The sequence below is a fragment of the Mesocricetus auratus genome, unplaced genomic scaffold (genome assembly GCF_017639785.1).
Source record: "Mesocricetus auratus isolate SY011 unplaced genomic scaffold, BCM_Maur_2.0 Super-Scaffold_100027, whole genome shotgun sequence".
NCBI lineage: Eukaryota > Metazoa > Chordata > Mammalia > Rodentia > Cricetidae > Mesocricetus > Mesocricetus auratus.
Window position 1 is genome coordinate 16,947,231 of NW_024429208.1, and position 14,010 is coordinate 16,961,240.

At 42.5% G+C, this 14,010-nt stretch overlaps 1 protein-coding gene across 3 annotated transcripts in view; it reads left to right on the forward strand.

Annotated features, from left to right (window-relative positions):
- The first annotated feature begins 3,545 nt into the window (after positions 1 to 3,545).
- Positions 3,546 to 14,010, forward strand: part of Arid5b (AT-rich interaction domain 5B) — a 172,959-nt gene continuing 162,494 nt past the window's right edge. For 2 of the 3 annotated variants that reach the window (XM_005070801.4, XM_040732479.1), the window contains exons 1-2: positions 3,546 to 3,641; positions 4,078 to 4,332. In XM_005070801.4, the coding sequence (XP_005070858.1) occupies positions 3,621 to 3,641; positions 4,078 to 4,332 (276 nt within the window). In that variant the 5' untranslated portion in view covers positions 3,546 to 3,620. Of the gene's footprint in view, positions 3,642 to 4,077; positions 4,333 to 5,163; positions 5,420 to 14,010 lie in introns of those variants that run through there. The other variant, XM_040732480.1, reaches the window with a different exon arrangement.

Here is a 14,010-nt window from a genome sequence, read left to right on the forward strand (position 1 = left end):
CAGCTAACTTAATCCTCCTGATCCTTTATGGAACGATTCACACACACTGAATAATGTGTCTCTGTCCCCGGACCCCTTGAGGCCCAGGGAATGATTTTTTTTAAATTTTTTAAACCTTTTAAATATATCAGGTAACTTAGTTGAATTGGGAGCTCATAAAGCTGCAGAAATATAGATGTGTGGGTGGAGGGTACCATATTTCAGTACAAGGAAAAAAAAAAGCAGAAATAGTGGCTCATGTAAACATATACTGCTCCGCCCTTCTCTTAATGCCCAGTCAGTCCCCAGCTCCAAGCCTTTTTACAGATAAAATAAAGCAGTTGCTTTCATGATTATAACTGTCTTGAATGGATTGTCTTCTCACAACATTCAATCTGTTTATGAGTGTTTACCTTACATTAGCCCAGGGACCCTGCACAGCAGGAGTTTGCCTCTATTCCCCTGGGTGTCCGTGTCTCTAGTCTTACATCTGCTTTGTGATTGATGGAGCTTGAATCCACGTTATTACTCTCTCACAAGCAGAAATCAAACAGGCTATTAACTACATTACTTCAAAGAACTGTTTCAATACAATCTCCTTATCTTAATTGAAACTTTCTTTGTATGGATAGTTGCTCCACAGATAATTTACAGGTGTCTATCAAACATCACATTAAAGAGGTAAAGCAGAGATGGGGGGGCACTATGACTGTGATCTGTAATTTTAAAAGCCCTTCTTGGTATTGGATAGAGCATTGACTTAGTAGATTTATTATGTTCATGGGATTGGGGCTCATGGTGCTGGAGATAGGTAGAGAGATTCACTTTTGAGATTTAGCATGGATCTGATTATAAAAATGCAAATATTCAGTAATATTTGGAGCTGGGTTTGGGAAACCTTACCAGGGAGAAGAAGCAGTTGCAGCCTGGTGTACTGCTCACCTTCAAGAGACATAGAAGGGTTCTAATTAGGTGAAGTCATTTACAGACACTTAGAGACTTACGCAGTACCAAAGACTACCCAAGTTGCTCAAATGCTGTGGAAAGCTGTGTTTTTAAGAGAGGTTTAATACACAAGCCAGGGATGCCCTCAGGCACTGAGTCGAGGTTTCCTGCATAAATGCAGCCGCCTTGGTCAGGCAGGAAACTGACTCACAGTTGATCTCAAAGAAAATCTTGTCAAAATACAGCAACTCAAGTTTTTTAATATATCATCTCTTGAATTGGATGTATATATTTACACTAACAGGACAGAGGCTAACAGAACCCCCGAGGCATCTCATGAATATTTTTTAAATATGTAAAACGCCCTTCAGTCAAGTCCATTCATATGTTAAAAATGAACAAAATGGGCTATTCTAATCAAACGTCTGCAGTGTGCACCATAAAGTTAAAAAGAGAGGTCGAGAGGGTTGTAATTTCTCTCTCTAACCCATGTTTATGAGATGTTAAGATCAGATGAAATTTCAAGGAAGATAATTAAGGAGTGATGTGCAAGTCATAATTTGGCTAATGCAAAAGATGGGAGACTCTAAATTGGTACACTGTCCTCCCCCACGGTGCAGAGTTGGGATATTACTTTAAATTATTAAAATAGCTTTTCGACAGCTTCCAGAATACGGGCTTTTTGGCATGGGCTTTTATTACTTATTGTAATTGGAGGATCTGCCATTTTCTTTCGTTTATCTCTGTGTGTATAGAAACAAGATAGATCCTGCCTTTTTTATGACTTCTCCATGTTCTGAATCAAAAATGTGGTTTAGATAATGTTAAGTGCCCTAATTCTTACTGCAGCGGAGGCAGACGTTATGGAAAAAAAAAAAGCGTCAAAACACACAGGGTCCTTCCACCGCCAGATCACGGAAGACGAGGCGTTTGTGCTCTGCTGGGTGTATTAACTTCAGCCATGTGAATATAATTTTCATTAAAGTAATCCTGTCTCAACTCGATGCTGCGAGTAGAGGTGAAACGTTGCGAAAGCGTTAAAAATAGCTTGCTAGTAATTTCAACATCCTGTAATTTTATCGCGGATCGAGTTTCAACTGTCGTACTATACAAACCTTATCCCCCATATAGTACATGTTTACTTTTTTAGCCTGCCAGACCCACTCTGGAAAGATTGGTGCCAATATAATAAAATCGCTGGGGGGCGGGGGCGTGGGGGGTGCTGGAAAGAGTGGGAGGAGAGCCGGGAAGGGGTGGGGGAAGCGAGTACACCATTTTACATCAACGCTGCGAAAATGCAAGCAAGCCAGGCGGAGGACCGGCAGCTGGGTCGCAGCGAGCGAGGGCTTTGCAGTCTCTGCCTGCTCCTTGTTCTGTCGCTCTTAAGTTTCTCTGTTTGCATAATAGCCGTGCATGCAAACCGCTCAATGCTCCAGGGCTCCAGAACAATAAATATACACATTTAAAACCTTTATTGTCTTACGCTGCGTACACCCCCCTCCCGCCCTCGTTTTCAACAGCTTAATTTCTGATGATATTTAACTAGTTTGCAAATGGATTATTTTTCCAGTTTCAAACTATTACGGAAGAAGCTCCCCCTCCCGATTTTTTTTGGGGGGGCATGGGAAGGACTGGGGGTGGGGTAGGAGTCGGTATATTATTCCTGTAGCGCCGGGTTATATAAACACATTATCATTTGAGAGAGCCCTTGGCGTCCATCAGTATTGTAAACACGTACGAGTGTATATACTTCAAAATTAAAGAATGCACACGCAGAACCCGGAGCCCGAATTCATATTCCGAGCAGACTCGCGGCTCGCATGTATTGATTTATCATGCACGGTTTATTGTTCCTCTCCCTAAATGCAGTTGCTGTCCGTTCAATATTGTTGCAAAATCACGAGACGTGTGTGCACTGCTCACTTGTCTATCTGCTCTTCTTCTTCCTTTTTTTTCCTGCTGAATATTTTTTTTTTGCGAAGCGAACAAATGCATTAATATTTATATGTTTATATAATCGATAACCCACTTTTCCCTTCCGTGTAAATAGGCATCAGAAGATAATTTAACAGATTAGTTCTCTCAAACATGGCAGTGAGGAAGCGTAATTTAACTATCAAACAAATCTACATGTCTAATAACAGCAAATCTGCTAAGGAGCATTAGAAAGAGGAGCGGCGCCCCGGAATCTCTGCAGGAAATGTTCTTTATATTAGACATATACAAGCAGGTCCTGTCAGATACACAACGCAGCTCGAGAGCCTTGGTCAGCTTCAAAAATCTCAGCTGACATTACCCACAGAAATGAGCATCTGGAAGAAAAAGACACATTCATTACTTGGTTTTAGGGTGGATTTTAATTTTTTTTAAGTCTTTCTAACTGGTTTTTGCCTTGATCAATTTGTTTCCCGCCGAGGTCGGACATAGCCCTTCTCTCTATTTCGATTTTGATCAACCCATCTTTGGCAGCAAACCCACATCTTTTTGACAAGAGCTGAAAATTGAGTCGTCGGAGAAATATTAGGATATATTTTCAATCATTTTGGTGGTGAGGGGGAGGCAAGAGCTTAGTTTTATATTGAGGCATCACGCCAGCTGCAGGCAGAGAATGCTTTACCCTGCCAGGACCTGATGCAATCCATTCAAGCCAACAAGTTTGGAGAGAATGTTGAGTTCAATCAATTCAGAACGTCGAGATGGAGCCCAACTCACTCCAGGTATTTCGCTCTCCTCCGCTCCTGCGGTCCCGGCGCCCCCCGGCACCCCCCAGCCCCCCAGCTCACCCACCCCCACACACACACCCACACCCCCCACAAACTTTTCACCAAACTTTTACCCTCTACATCCCCCCAAAATCATTTTTATTGTTTTTAAAAAAATCCCTGCGCTGATCATACCTACATAATGCAATTTTATGGCCTCACATGGGGAGCCGGGGAGGGGTGGTGGTGGAGACCCGGAGGGCTTTTTTTTTTTTTAAGGGACGCAAAAAATTAATGGGGTTTGTAATATTTTTTCACCCAGCGTTCTATCTGTGGGCCGGTCGGTATTGAGAGTCTGGGTGTCTTGTGTGTGACTGTGCCTGGGAATAGATATTTGTGCTTGATGGCTATATTATTTACGTGGTGCTTTTTTTCTCTCCCCCCCCCGCAGTGGGTCGGCTCACCGTGTGGATTGCACGGACCTTATATTTTCTATAAGGCTTTTCAATTCCACCTTGAAGGCAAACCAAGAATCTTGTCCCTTGGCGACTTTTTCTTTGTAAGATGTACGCCAAAGGATCCGATTTGCATAGCGGAGCTCCAGCTGTTGTGGGAAGAAAGGACCAGCCGGCAACTTTTATCCAGCTCGAAACTTTATTTCCTTCCCGAAGACACTCCCCAGGGCAGAAATAGCGACCATGGCGAGGTGGTAAACCTATCTCTCTCTCTCTCTTCCTTCTTTATTATCCACCCCCCCCTCCAGTAATGCGTATTATAAGGCAAGCTTGAAAATACTGTATTCAGTTCTGCGGCGAGCCAGGATCCGCTCGTTTTTTAAAGGGGTAGCGCCACTAACTGGGGCTGGAGTATTTTACCATTGTCAGAGTTTGGCTGTCAGCTTTACAAAGACCGTCCAACTGCTGATTTTAGTCAAGATCAAATAACTTGTCGTGAAGGGTTTTGTTCCAGGGTGTGTGTGTGTGTGTGTTGGTTTTACCACCTCCGCTTGGAGATTAATATCCCATGCTTTAATATATACATATATATATATATTTTCTTTTTTGCCTTTTTAAAAATTCTTTACCTTCGTGCCTGGCTCCTAAGCTGTCTGGATTTCTTTTGGTGGGTTTTGATATTGTTCAGGGTTTTTTTTTTCTTCTTTTAAGTATTTGATATGTTTAAGAGGGCGGAAATTACGAAACGGAGGCAGAATGAGATCAAAAGCGATTGAGTTGGCAAAGGCGTGTTGACTGGAGTGATAAATGACAGGTACTGGGATAATACATTCAAATAACTTGCGCATCTGCCCGGGCGGATTTCAAAGCGGTCGTGTAACCGGCACAAACACGTTCGGCATTAAGAACTATCTCGCGCCCACTCCCCCCTCCTCCCGGAACCATTTGATGTTCTGGTTTCCAGTGACTCCACGCGAAGTGGACGTCTTCCAGTGGGGTGTGGGGCCGGGTGCAGGGGCCTCTGCGGTGCGGTGCGGGGCTGCGCGCGGGGTGGGCGCGGAGTGAACCCGGCGCCGCCACCGGGCCTCTGTCACTGCGGGTGTGACCGCAGCTGTACGGGCTCCCCGGGTCCGAGGGTCGAGCTCGGTGACGCGGTCTTTACCCCCTCCCACACACACCCCCGGGAACTATTTTGGGGAGTCTGCGCCCAGGGCGCGGCGGGAGGGAGGACCACGGCCCCCCCTGGCAAGGCTTTGTGTCTCCCGAGACAGAGGCAGGGTGATCAAACTGAGACTTTTGAGGGCAGCTAGCTCGACTTCAGGCTCGCGAGCTTTCGAGGTAGGTCTGTTGTTAAATGAATGGTTCGGTGCTGAACTCCTCCGGGGCCCTGGAGCTGCCAGCCCGGGCAGAAATTCCTGGAGCTGATGGAGTTGATTGCACTTTTGGCCTCGCTAGCTCACTCCCTCTCCCCCGGATCGAATTACCCCTCAGTGGTCCGCGGCCGGTTAATTAAGGGAGTTCGTCAGAACCTCGGCCCAGGAATCTGCCTTTTCGGAAATAAGCTCCGCCCTCCTCCCAGCACACACCCCTCCCCCGCCCTCCCCACAGCCCTGGGTGTAAGCATTTGGTTTCCCGGCTCCTCCTGCAGCCTGACTAAGGTGGTGTGTGGATGCAGAGTGGGACCCCTGCAGCCCACCAACAGGTTGAGCGCCTTCCCCCCCGGGCTCAGGCCCCTCCCCCGACCCAACTTTCCTGCGCAGCTGTCTTCCTTCTCCCTCCCCCTTCCTGATTTCTTATTATTTGCTTTTCAAATTTATTACTTCAACATGGCCTGTGATCTGGAGAAGGGAAGGATTAAATATCCAGAAAAAGAGCTGGTGCCTAACAGACTTCGGACTAAACCCAGGAGGAAATCATTCAGTGTTTTATGGGATATTTGTGGTCACTCTTTTTTTTTTTTTTAATTGAAATTGGAATATTTGTTTAAAAGACCCGGAGTTGACCCCACTAGGTCCTGTTTAATTTCTGTTGACCTAACTAAATGGCGAATTCTGGTTTAAGAATAAAAGCCACAGACGATCCCATCTGTCTGTCAGAACTGTTGACAATGAATAGATACGTTTTTAAACACACGATCTCTTTTTAATTGTTCCTTATGGGGAGTTGTAATGATCTAGGCATTTCGTATCTACTGTATGAGCCATACCTCAGAAAATTAATCTTGCCATTTAAAAGTAAACTCTAGGGGGTTTGTGGAGAGAGGGCGGCTCTATTTATAATCCTCAGCTGCTTATACATAGTCTAATATTATGCATGATTTGTTTTTTAATGCTAACACGGCTGGTAATTAGCTGTATGATTATACTTGTATATTTCATTAGGACTTTGGCTGATGTCATTGTGAGTTATTCAGCCATATTAAAACAATTTTCAATTGAGATAATGACACGCCTCAAAATTATGCAAATGGAAGCTGCATTGTGCAAAATAATTATGACAAATGGAAAGCAGGTAGAAAGTTTCCCAGTGCTGGATCGGCTTTCCACCCCGGTGATGTCATTTCCCCCCTGGCCTAAGTCAGACGTTAGCAGAACAGCAGCAGCCAGGCTCCTGGGGAGAAGAGTCAGAGACCAGCATTTACTGCAGGCGCCTAGAGGGGGCAACAGGGCCTCTCATTAAGAAATTTGCTTTGTTTTCGCCTACTCCATTAACTTGTTTATATACATTGAAATGGTTTTTATTATTGATTTTAAATAGTTTTGAAGGATGCCTTTGCCGTTGGTAACTGCAGGGGAATGTTTTCTTGGTGTTCAAGAACATTTAATCAGCCAGCAGAGTTTATTTTAAGTAACCAAATGGAGGTTAATAATTTCTTGACTGAGCTGACATCAGCAACTATCTCAAAAGGACAACTAGGACTCGGTCTTCTCTGTTGAAAAGAGTCATTCTGCCTTTTTTTTTCTTTCTGATTTCTTGAAATGTGAAGACGTCAGTTCTAAAAGCAGGAACATGATCATTGTGCAAGTTTAGAAATAGCGTCCCTGTGTGGTTCACTGTGATTTGCAGAAGATTTTTTTCTTTTTAATTCCACACGGATCTTTGCAATTGCTGCAGGATCCTGGATGATACAGGACTATGCTTACCCATTTTATAGATGGGGACAGGGACACACCAAGATCATGTGGTCTGTAAAATGTAGCCAGTGTCACCCAGTCCTTCCTAAACTTTAAGCTTGCCTCTTCCAGTAGAATCTATTTGTGAAACAAGAAAATACAGCATAGTAGATTCGAGAAGCATGTACCAATAAGAGCAGTACCTTGTTCATTTTAAAACAGAGACTACTCAGTCAGCTCTCTAAGGTCAGATCTTCAGGTTTAAAAATATTTTATTCTATGTGGTTTAGGTAATCCTAACCAATGCTATATAGCAATATGTTTTCATAGTTATTAATAATTAGCTATCGATTGGTTTCCAGGGTGATGGTAACAACACACATGTATATTACTGCCGTCAGACATTTCCAGTGCTGGTAGCTTGCAAGGAGGAAAGGCATTTGAAAAGGAGGTACTTTTGAGTTGGGAACAAGGATCAGTGGATAAAGCAGTTACTGGGCAAGTATGAGGACCTGAGTTCGAATGTCCAGACCCCATGTAAACTGGAAGCAATAATCCCGAGGTCTTCTGTGGTGAGAGAGGACACAGCAGTAAGCAACAAAACAGAGCCTGTCTCACATGAGGTAGAAGTTGGGGACTTACACATGAAGTTGTCTCTTGACCTCTGCAAGCATACTATGTCATACTAGTGCCCTGCACACATGAATGCATATACATCACACACACACACACACACACACACACACACACACACACACAAAGAAGAGGCACATTTCCATTCTGCAACTTTAACCCAAATAACCATAAGTATCCTGGCCTCAACTTCTCCCACAAAATGGGAATAACAGCAAGAACAACTGAATTATTTGGGGCATTAAGAGATATTATACAGGGAAATGCTTTGGATATTACAAAATACTTAAAATGAAAGGACATAGGATAAGAATATTGTAAACGTTCTGTAAACAATAACAAATCATATTAACTTAGGAGCTTATGTGGATTCTTGAACCTAATCATGATGCTGTCTTAAATCAGCATGAGAGTAAACAGTAGGGCCGTGTGCCAGGAGGTAGAGGCTTTGGTAATCACCCACAATTGCCACATATAGCCAGTAGCTTTTCAGAGGAGGACAGGGTAAAGTAGGTGGGTAATTGGTTCTGTTACTGGGCAATTTCTGATCATGTTCATTCTCAAATTGCCAACTACTTAATCTATTGGCAGTTGACTTTCAAAATGAATGCATGTGCAGACTTGGGTTTTACGTGAAGGTTTGTTGATGGCCTGGAACTAGGAATGGGGAAGGTTAAGCTAATGATGTCATTGAGTCAAGACCAAGCATGCCTGGGTGTTTTAGACTCTAGCTTGCATTCAGGATTTGTAACAGTATTTAGTTGTCACCATCTAGGATAAACCATAAGTGGTGATCCACTTAGAAATTGCTTCAAAGGCACATATTCTACTGAAAGCAGATTAGAATAGTTGCAGTTGAATCCAAGACTTTGAAGTGTAAACATTTTCAACAGTCTCACTTAGTGATATAATTTTGGGCAATTTCTCAAACATTCTGTACCTCAGTATCTTCATCTGTAAATGGGCATGCAGCATTTACTCCTAAGATTGGTTTAAGGGCTACATGAGCTACTACATGAAAAGTGCATGCAACCCAAGTTGATGCACAATAGATAGATCAATGGCTGGCTGTGATTATTATCATTAATATTGCTGTTGCTTTTCTCGTCGTAATTTGAGGCAAAACTGGGGCCTTTTCTCTGAAAGATAGCAACTCCTGCATCACTTTGCTAAAATCCCTGATGATTCTGGTTCTGTCCACTCAAGCTCTCTTTCCTCTCTGAGTTGGGTTTGGCTGTGTCATCAGAACAGAAAGCTTCTTAAGAATTTGTATTTTGCTACTGAAGAATGTTGCTAACTGGACCAACCACATTTTTCAAAAGATTACCTGATTTGATCATATCTTGGGTTAAGCAGATGCATTGTGGAATCTAGATGGTTCTGGCTTGGACTTGTCCTTGTTTTGTTATAGCCCTCAGCCTTAGTCTGTGTCTGTAAGCTGATTTTCAGAGAGTTCAGAGTTTTGTTGACTGTTGACTGATATTGCTGTCCTTGAATGATATTCTGCCTTAACTGAGCCTCATTTTCTTGATCTGTACAATAGAACTGGTGATCTATATTCTACTGAGGAAACCAGAGATGGTGATAAAAACCTAGCATAAGACCTACGAACACTTAGCCACTGATGCCTATGACTACTCGGTGTCTAGATCTGGACCCATGAGAACTCAGCCACTGACGGTTTTAGTTACTCTGGCAGCTATCTATTCTTAGTCATTCTTTAAAACTAGATGAAGGGACATCTCTGACCATGTACAGAACAAGGATAAGAACTAAAGCATTTCATGGAGGCCACTCACTGAACTGTGATAAGGGTCAGCCAGATAAAGCTTGAGAGTCAAATCTGGCCCACTGACATTTTGTAAATAAAGTTTTATTGGTATGTAGCCAAATTCATTCATTTATATAGTATTTGAAGATCTTTGGCTAGAACAACACAGCTAACACTTTTTTGATGGTTACCATATGATCAGCACAGTGGAAATATTTGTTGTTAAGCCTAATTTACAGAAAAAGTTCGCTGACCTCTGACCTATAAGGTTGGTGTGGAAGATGGAATATTTCTACTTTTCAGTGCTGGGGATTGAATGTGGCTCTTCACGCTTGTTAAACATGTGCTCTTCCTATTGGCTGTATCCCCAGACACTAGTCTTCTTTTTCCTACCTGACTTAGGACAAGACCTCATATGATAAGACATAATTAAATATTAGCATGATGTCATCATCATTTACATGCCTGGTAGTATTTTACTCTTGAGTCTAGGACATTAATTTTGTGAATAAATAAAATTTACCTTGAAGTATATTTTGTATGGCTAAGATCCAAGTTCCAGGCAATATAGTTATTATCTAGCTTGTGCTCATCAAAAAAACTACTTGTTGAGTGTTAACCACATAGGAGCAAAAGGGGTGAATGGAAAAAAAAAACTTCACAAGTTGGCCCTTTTTCTCCAGAAATTGATCAATCTTGATACGGAAGTGAGGCTAACATGTATAAAGATATACAGACAGGCACAATCAGAGGTGCCCTGCCACATGCGTAAATTTGAAAACGTATCATCCATGTTTACTAGTGTGTATTAAGCGCTTAGACATAGACAGAGAGGTGAAAGGGAATGACCCCCTTAGGGAGCTCATAGTTTTTCCCCACCCTGATTGTCAGATGCTAGTCAAAGAAATACCATTAGACTTTCCAGCTGTGGCCCTGAGTTGAAGTTGAGATGAGCTAAGGTCTCTATGTTTCACTACCTTTCTGGAAAACTGGAAAGTAGTCTGTGCCTTTGGATTCTCAATTTCCAGACACTCATTTACAGGGCACCTATTGTGTACTGGAGCTAGATACGCATTTACAGAAGGCCTACTGTGTAGTGGAGCTAGATACACATTTACAGAACACTCACTGTGTCCTGGAGCTGGATACCCATTTACAGAAAGCACCTACTGTGTAGTGGAGCTAGATACACATTTACAGAACACTCACTGTGTCCTGGAGCTGGATACCCATTTACAGAAAGCACCTACTGTGTACTGGAGCTAGATACCCATTTACAGAAAGCACCTACTGTGTACTGGAGCTAGATACACATTTACAGAAGACCCACTGTGTCCTGGAGCTGGATACCCATTTACAGAAAGCACCTACTGTGTACTGGAGCTAGATACACATTTACAGAAGACCCACTATGAGCCAGAGCCTGTTCTACTCTGGGACAGGAACCTTCCTCCAAGAGTCTGTGAGCCAATGGTGTTTCATATCCTGTGTGTGCTTGGCACATCTCAGGGCTCTTTCTCTCTGCAGGACAACATAATTACCAGAGTTCTCCTTTTCCTTGTAGTTTGCTGACTTCTCTTCCTCTGACACGCTCTGTTCACCTACGAATCCCCCTGTGGCAATTAGCACAATTCAGGCAATAAAATCACAATACTTTTGGGATGCTGAAAAGATGGTACAGTGGTTAAGATCATAACTCTTATCTTACAAATGAACCTCAATAGGTAGCTCATGGTCAACTGTGTCTCCAAATCCAGGAGATGTGAAACCCTCTTCTGGCCCCTGAACATTGCACTCATATTTGCAAATATATAAATACACCCGGACACACAATTTAAACTTAAAAACTATTTTTAAAATATCCTTTCTGGGGCTGGAGAAATGGCTCAGCGGTTCAGGGTGCTTGCTGTTCTTGCAGATGACCTGAGTTTGATTCCTGGCACACATACACATAAATAACTATTATCTAAGAACATCATTTAAAAAACAAATTCCTTTTTTGCTAGCAGCCTGCCTTCATCCAGCTTGGTCCATTGATGGGTCACTGACCGGTGGGCATACCTCAATACCCATCACATACTTTTCCCTTTCTACTAAAACTCATAGCCACATCATCCTTATGGATGCCAAGTAGGAAAATGGATGTTGTTAGCTGCACTCTCAGAAATAAATAAGCAAGTGTTTCATACTGAGGGCTCATCTCAGAACGGCCATGACCGACTCTCTGGGTACATCTCTGATCTTCACTAATCAGCTCATTGAAATTGGGGACTTTGCCGTGGCAAACTATGAAACCCAGACTTCTGGACAGAAGAGCCAAGCTTCACTAGAGTGCTGTTGGCAGTTGACGAAAGAGAGCATGGTTTTCAGGTGGATGACCTTAACGAAGCCATGCGTTTAATAGTGACTCTACACTGTAAGCAATTAATACCTCTCTTGACATTTAAACTGTCAGGCCTGTACTCAGGAAATGTTATTTTATGAAATACAAGAGTCCACACATGTAAATACTTGGTTATTAATTATTAATAAAGCATGCCATTGTTCATAGTGGCATCTGGTAACATACAACTCCAGCTCATTTATCAAAGTCTAGTTTTAACCAATATCCAGCATATAATTGCTTGAATCAAATGCATTTGCTTGTCATTTTTTATAGCAGGGCAGTTGGATATTTGCCATCATCTACTCAGAATAATATGGTAACTAATGATTACTTGTTGGCTTTGCTTTTAAGGATATTTAAAACAAATTTATCGATTGCTGGCTAAAAGATTCATTCCCCTCTAAGAGATTTGGTCATAGATCCTTTGTTTCTGGAAGAATCTGTCTCAAGTCCTTGTGCACAGTGGACTTTTTCAACATCTGCTGCAGTACTCACTGTGTTTGTGTAGATCAGAAACAAGGCCTTGGCCCCTAGAGTATGCCCATGCAAATCCCAGACCCTGAGCATTGTGTTGACCACACATTTCAAAATGTGTGGATCCAAGGAGATAGCTTAGTTAGCAAAGTATCTGCCATGTAGACATGAGGGCCTGAGTTCAGATACCCAGCAAAGGGCATGTCTATAATCTCAGTGCAGGAAGGTGGACACAGGTGGATCCCTGGAGTTCATTGGCCAGCTGCTCTAACAAACTGACGCACTCTGGGTTCAGTGGAAGACCCTGTCTCAAAAAGTAAGGTGGAGAGTGGCTGAGGAGGACGTCTGCATTCAGCATCTGACCTACACACTCATGTGTACGCGTGCACTCACTCTTACACACAGAAGTGCAAACGCCCGCATCAACGTGTATATGGGCCATATAAACTTACTGAAAAATATGCAGATAATCATTCATGGAAAGAGGGCTCTGAAGTCATGCCGATGGCATCTACATCACCACAGATGTGGGTTCACAGCACGAAAGATGGAGACTTGAGGTTGTCATTCAAACCAGGAGGGTAGCTTGACGACATAAATTTTCTATGAAATTTCTATAAATCTCTTTGTGGCTACATTCTCCTGCACTGGACCATCAAGTTCATAGCCCCTCTTAATCCTTGCACCCTAGTGAGAAACAAGCAAAAGAGAAAAAAAAAGCAAAAAAGCAAAAGCCAAAACAAAACAGAAAACAGCAGAGGCCACATGTTGCTAGCCAATCTATTGACCCCTCCCCCACCTTCCTTTCTCATGACTCCCAGCAAAGCCGGCCTGTGAAACACCAATTCTCCACTGTTCAGTTCCAAGCCTATGTGTGGCATAAACATTAAACTCTTGTCTTTGCGAATAATAGGCTTTGCTTTCTACACCCTCAAGCATGTTGAGCTACTGTGGAAGCTGGAAAATAAAAATGTTCTAATTGTGTCTTTTAAATAAGCATAGGAATGAATTAATTAGACCATATTTTGTCTTTAGTTGCTTAGTTACACAATAGCATCCCTGAGCACCGGCAAGATAAATTGGCTCTTTTCGTGCTGTATGTCCCTTAATCATAATTACTGTATTGCTTCGGAGAGTAAAGCATACATAGATTTTTTGCATTTTTTATTAATAGTCCAAAATATGCATATGATCTATAAAGTATATGCTGCTCAACCTGTTTTATATGCTTTTATGTGGGAAGAAGTTTTATTGTGGTGGTAGCATTTGCATTAGTTGCTCAAAGATGTAGTTCTGGGAAATACATAATTGAAATGTTTTTTGAATTGCTTTTTCTGGCCTTTTCAATCTTATTCAAAATAATATGCCTCTGGTCCCGGAGCAGTCACTCTCATTTGATTTAACATCTTGCTTTGCACGGTATGCATGCGCTGTTTTAACCCCTGCAGAGCACAGAGGAGGCATTGTCATTCCCTGGGTGTCATTGTGTCTGGGGGGGGCTCATGCTCTAAGGGTTTTAGGAGATGAAGGGATTTGATGGGCACCCTCATTC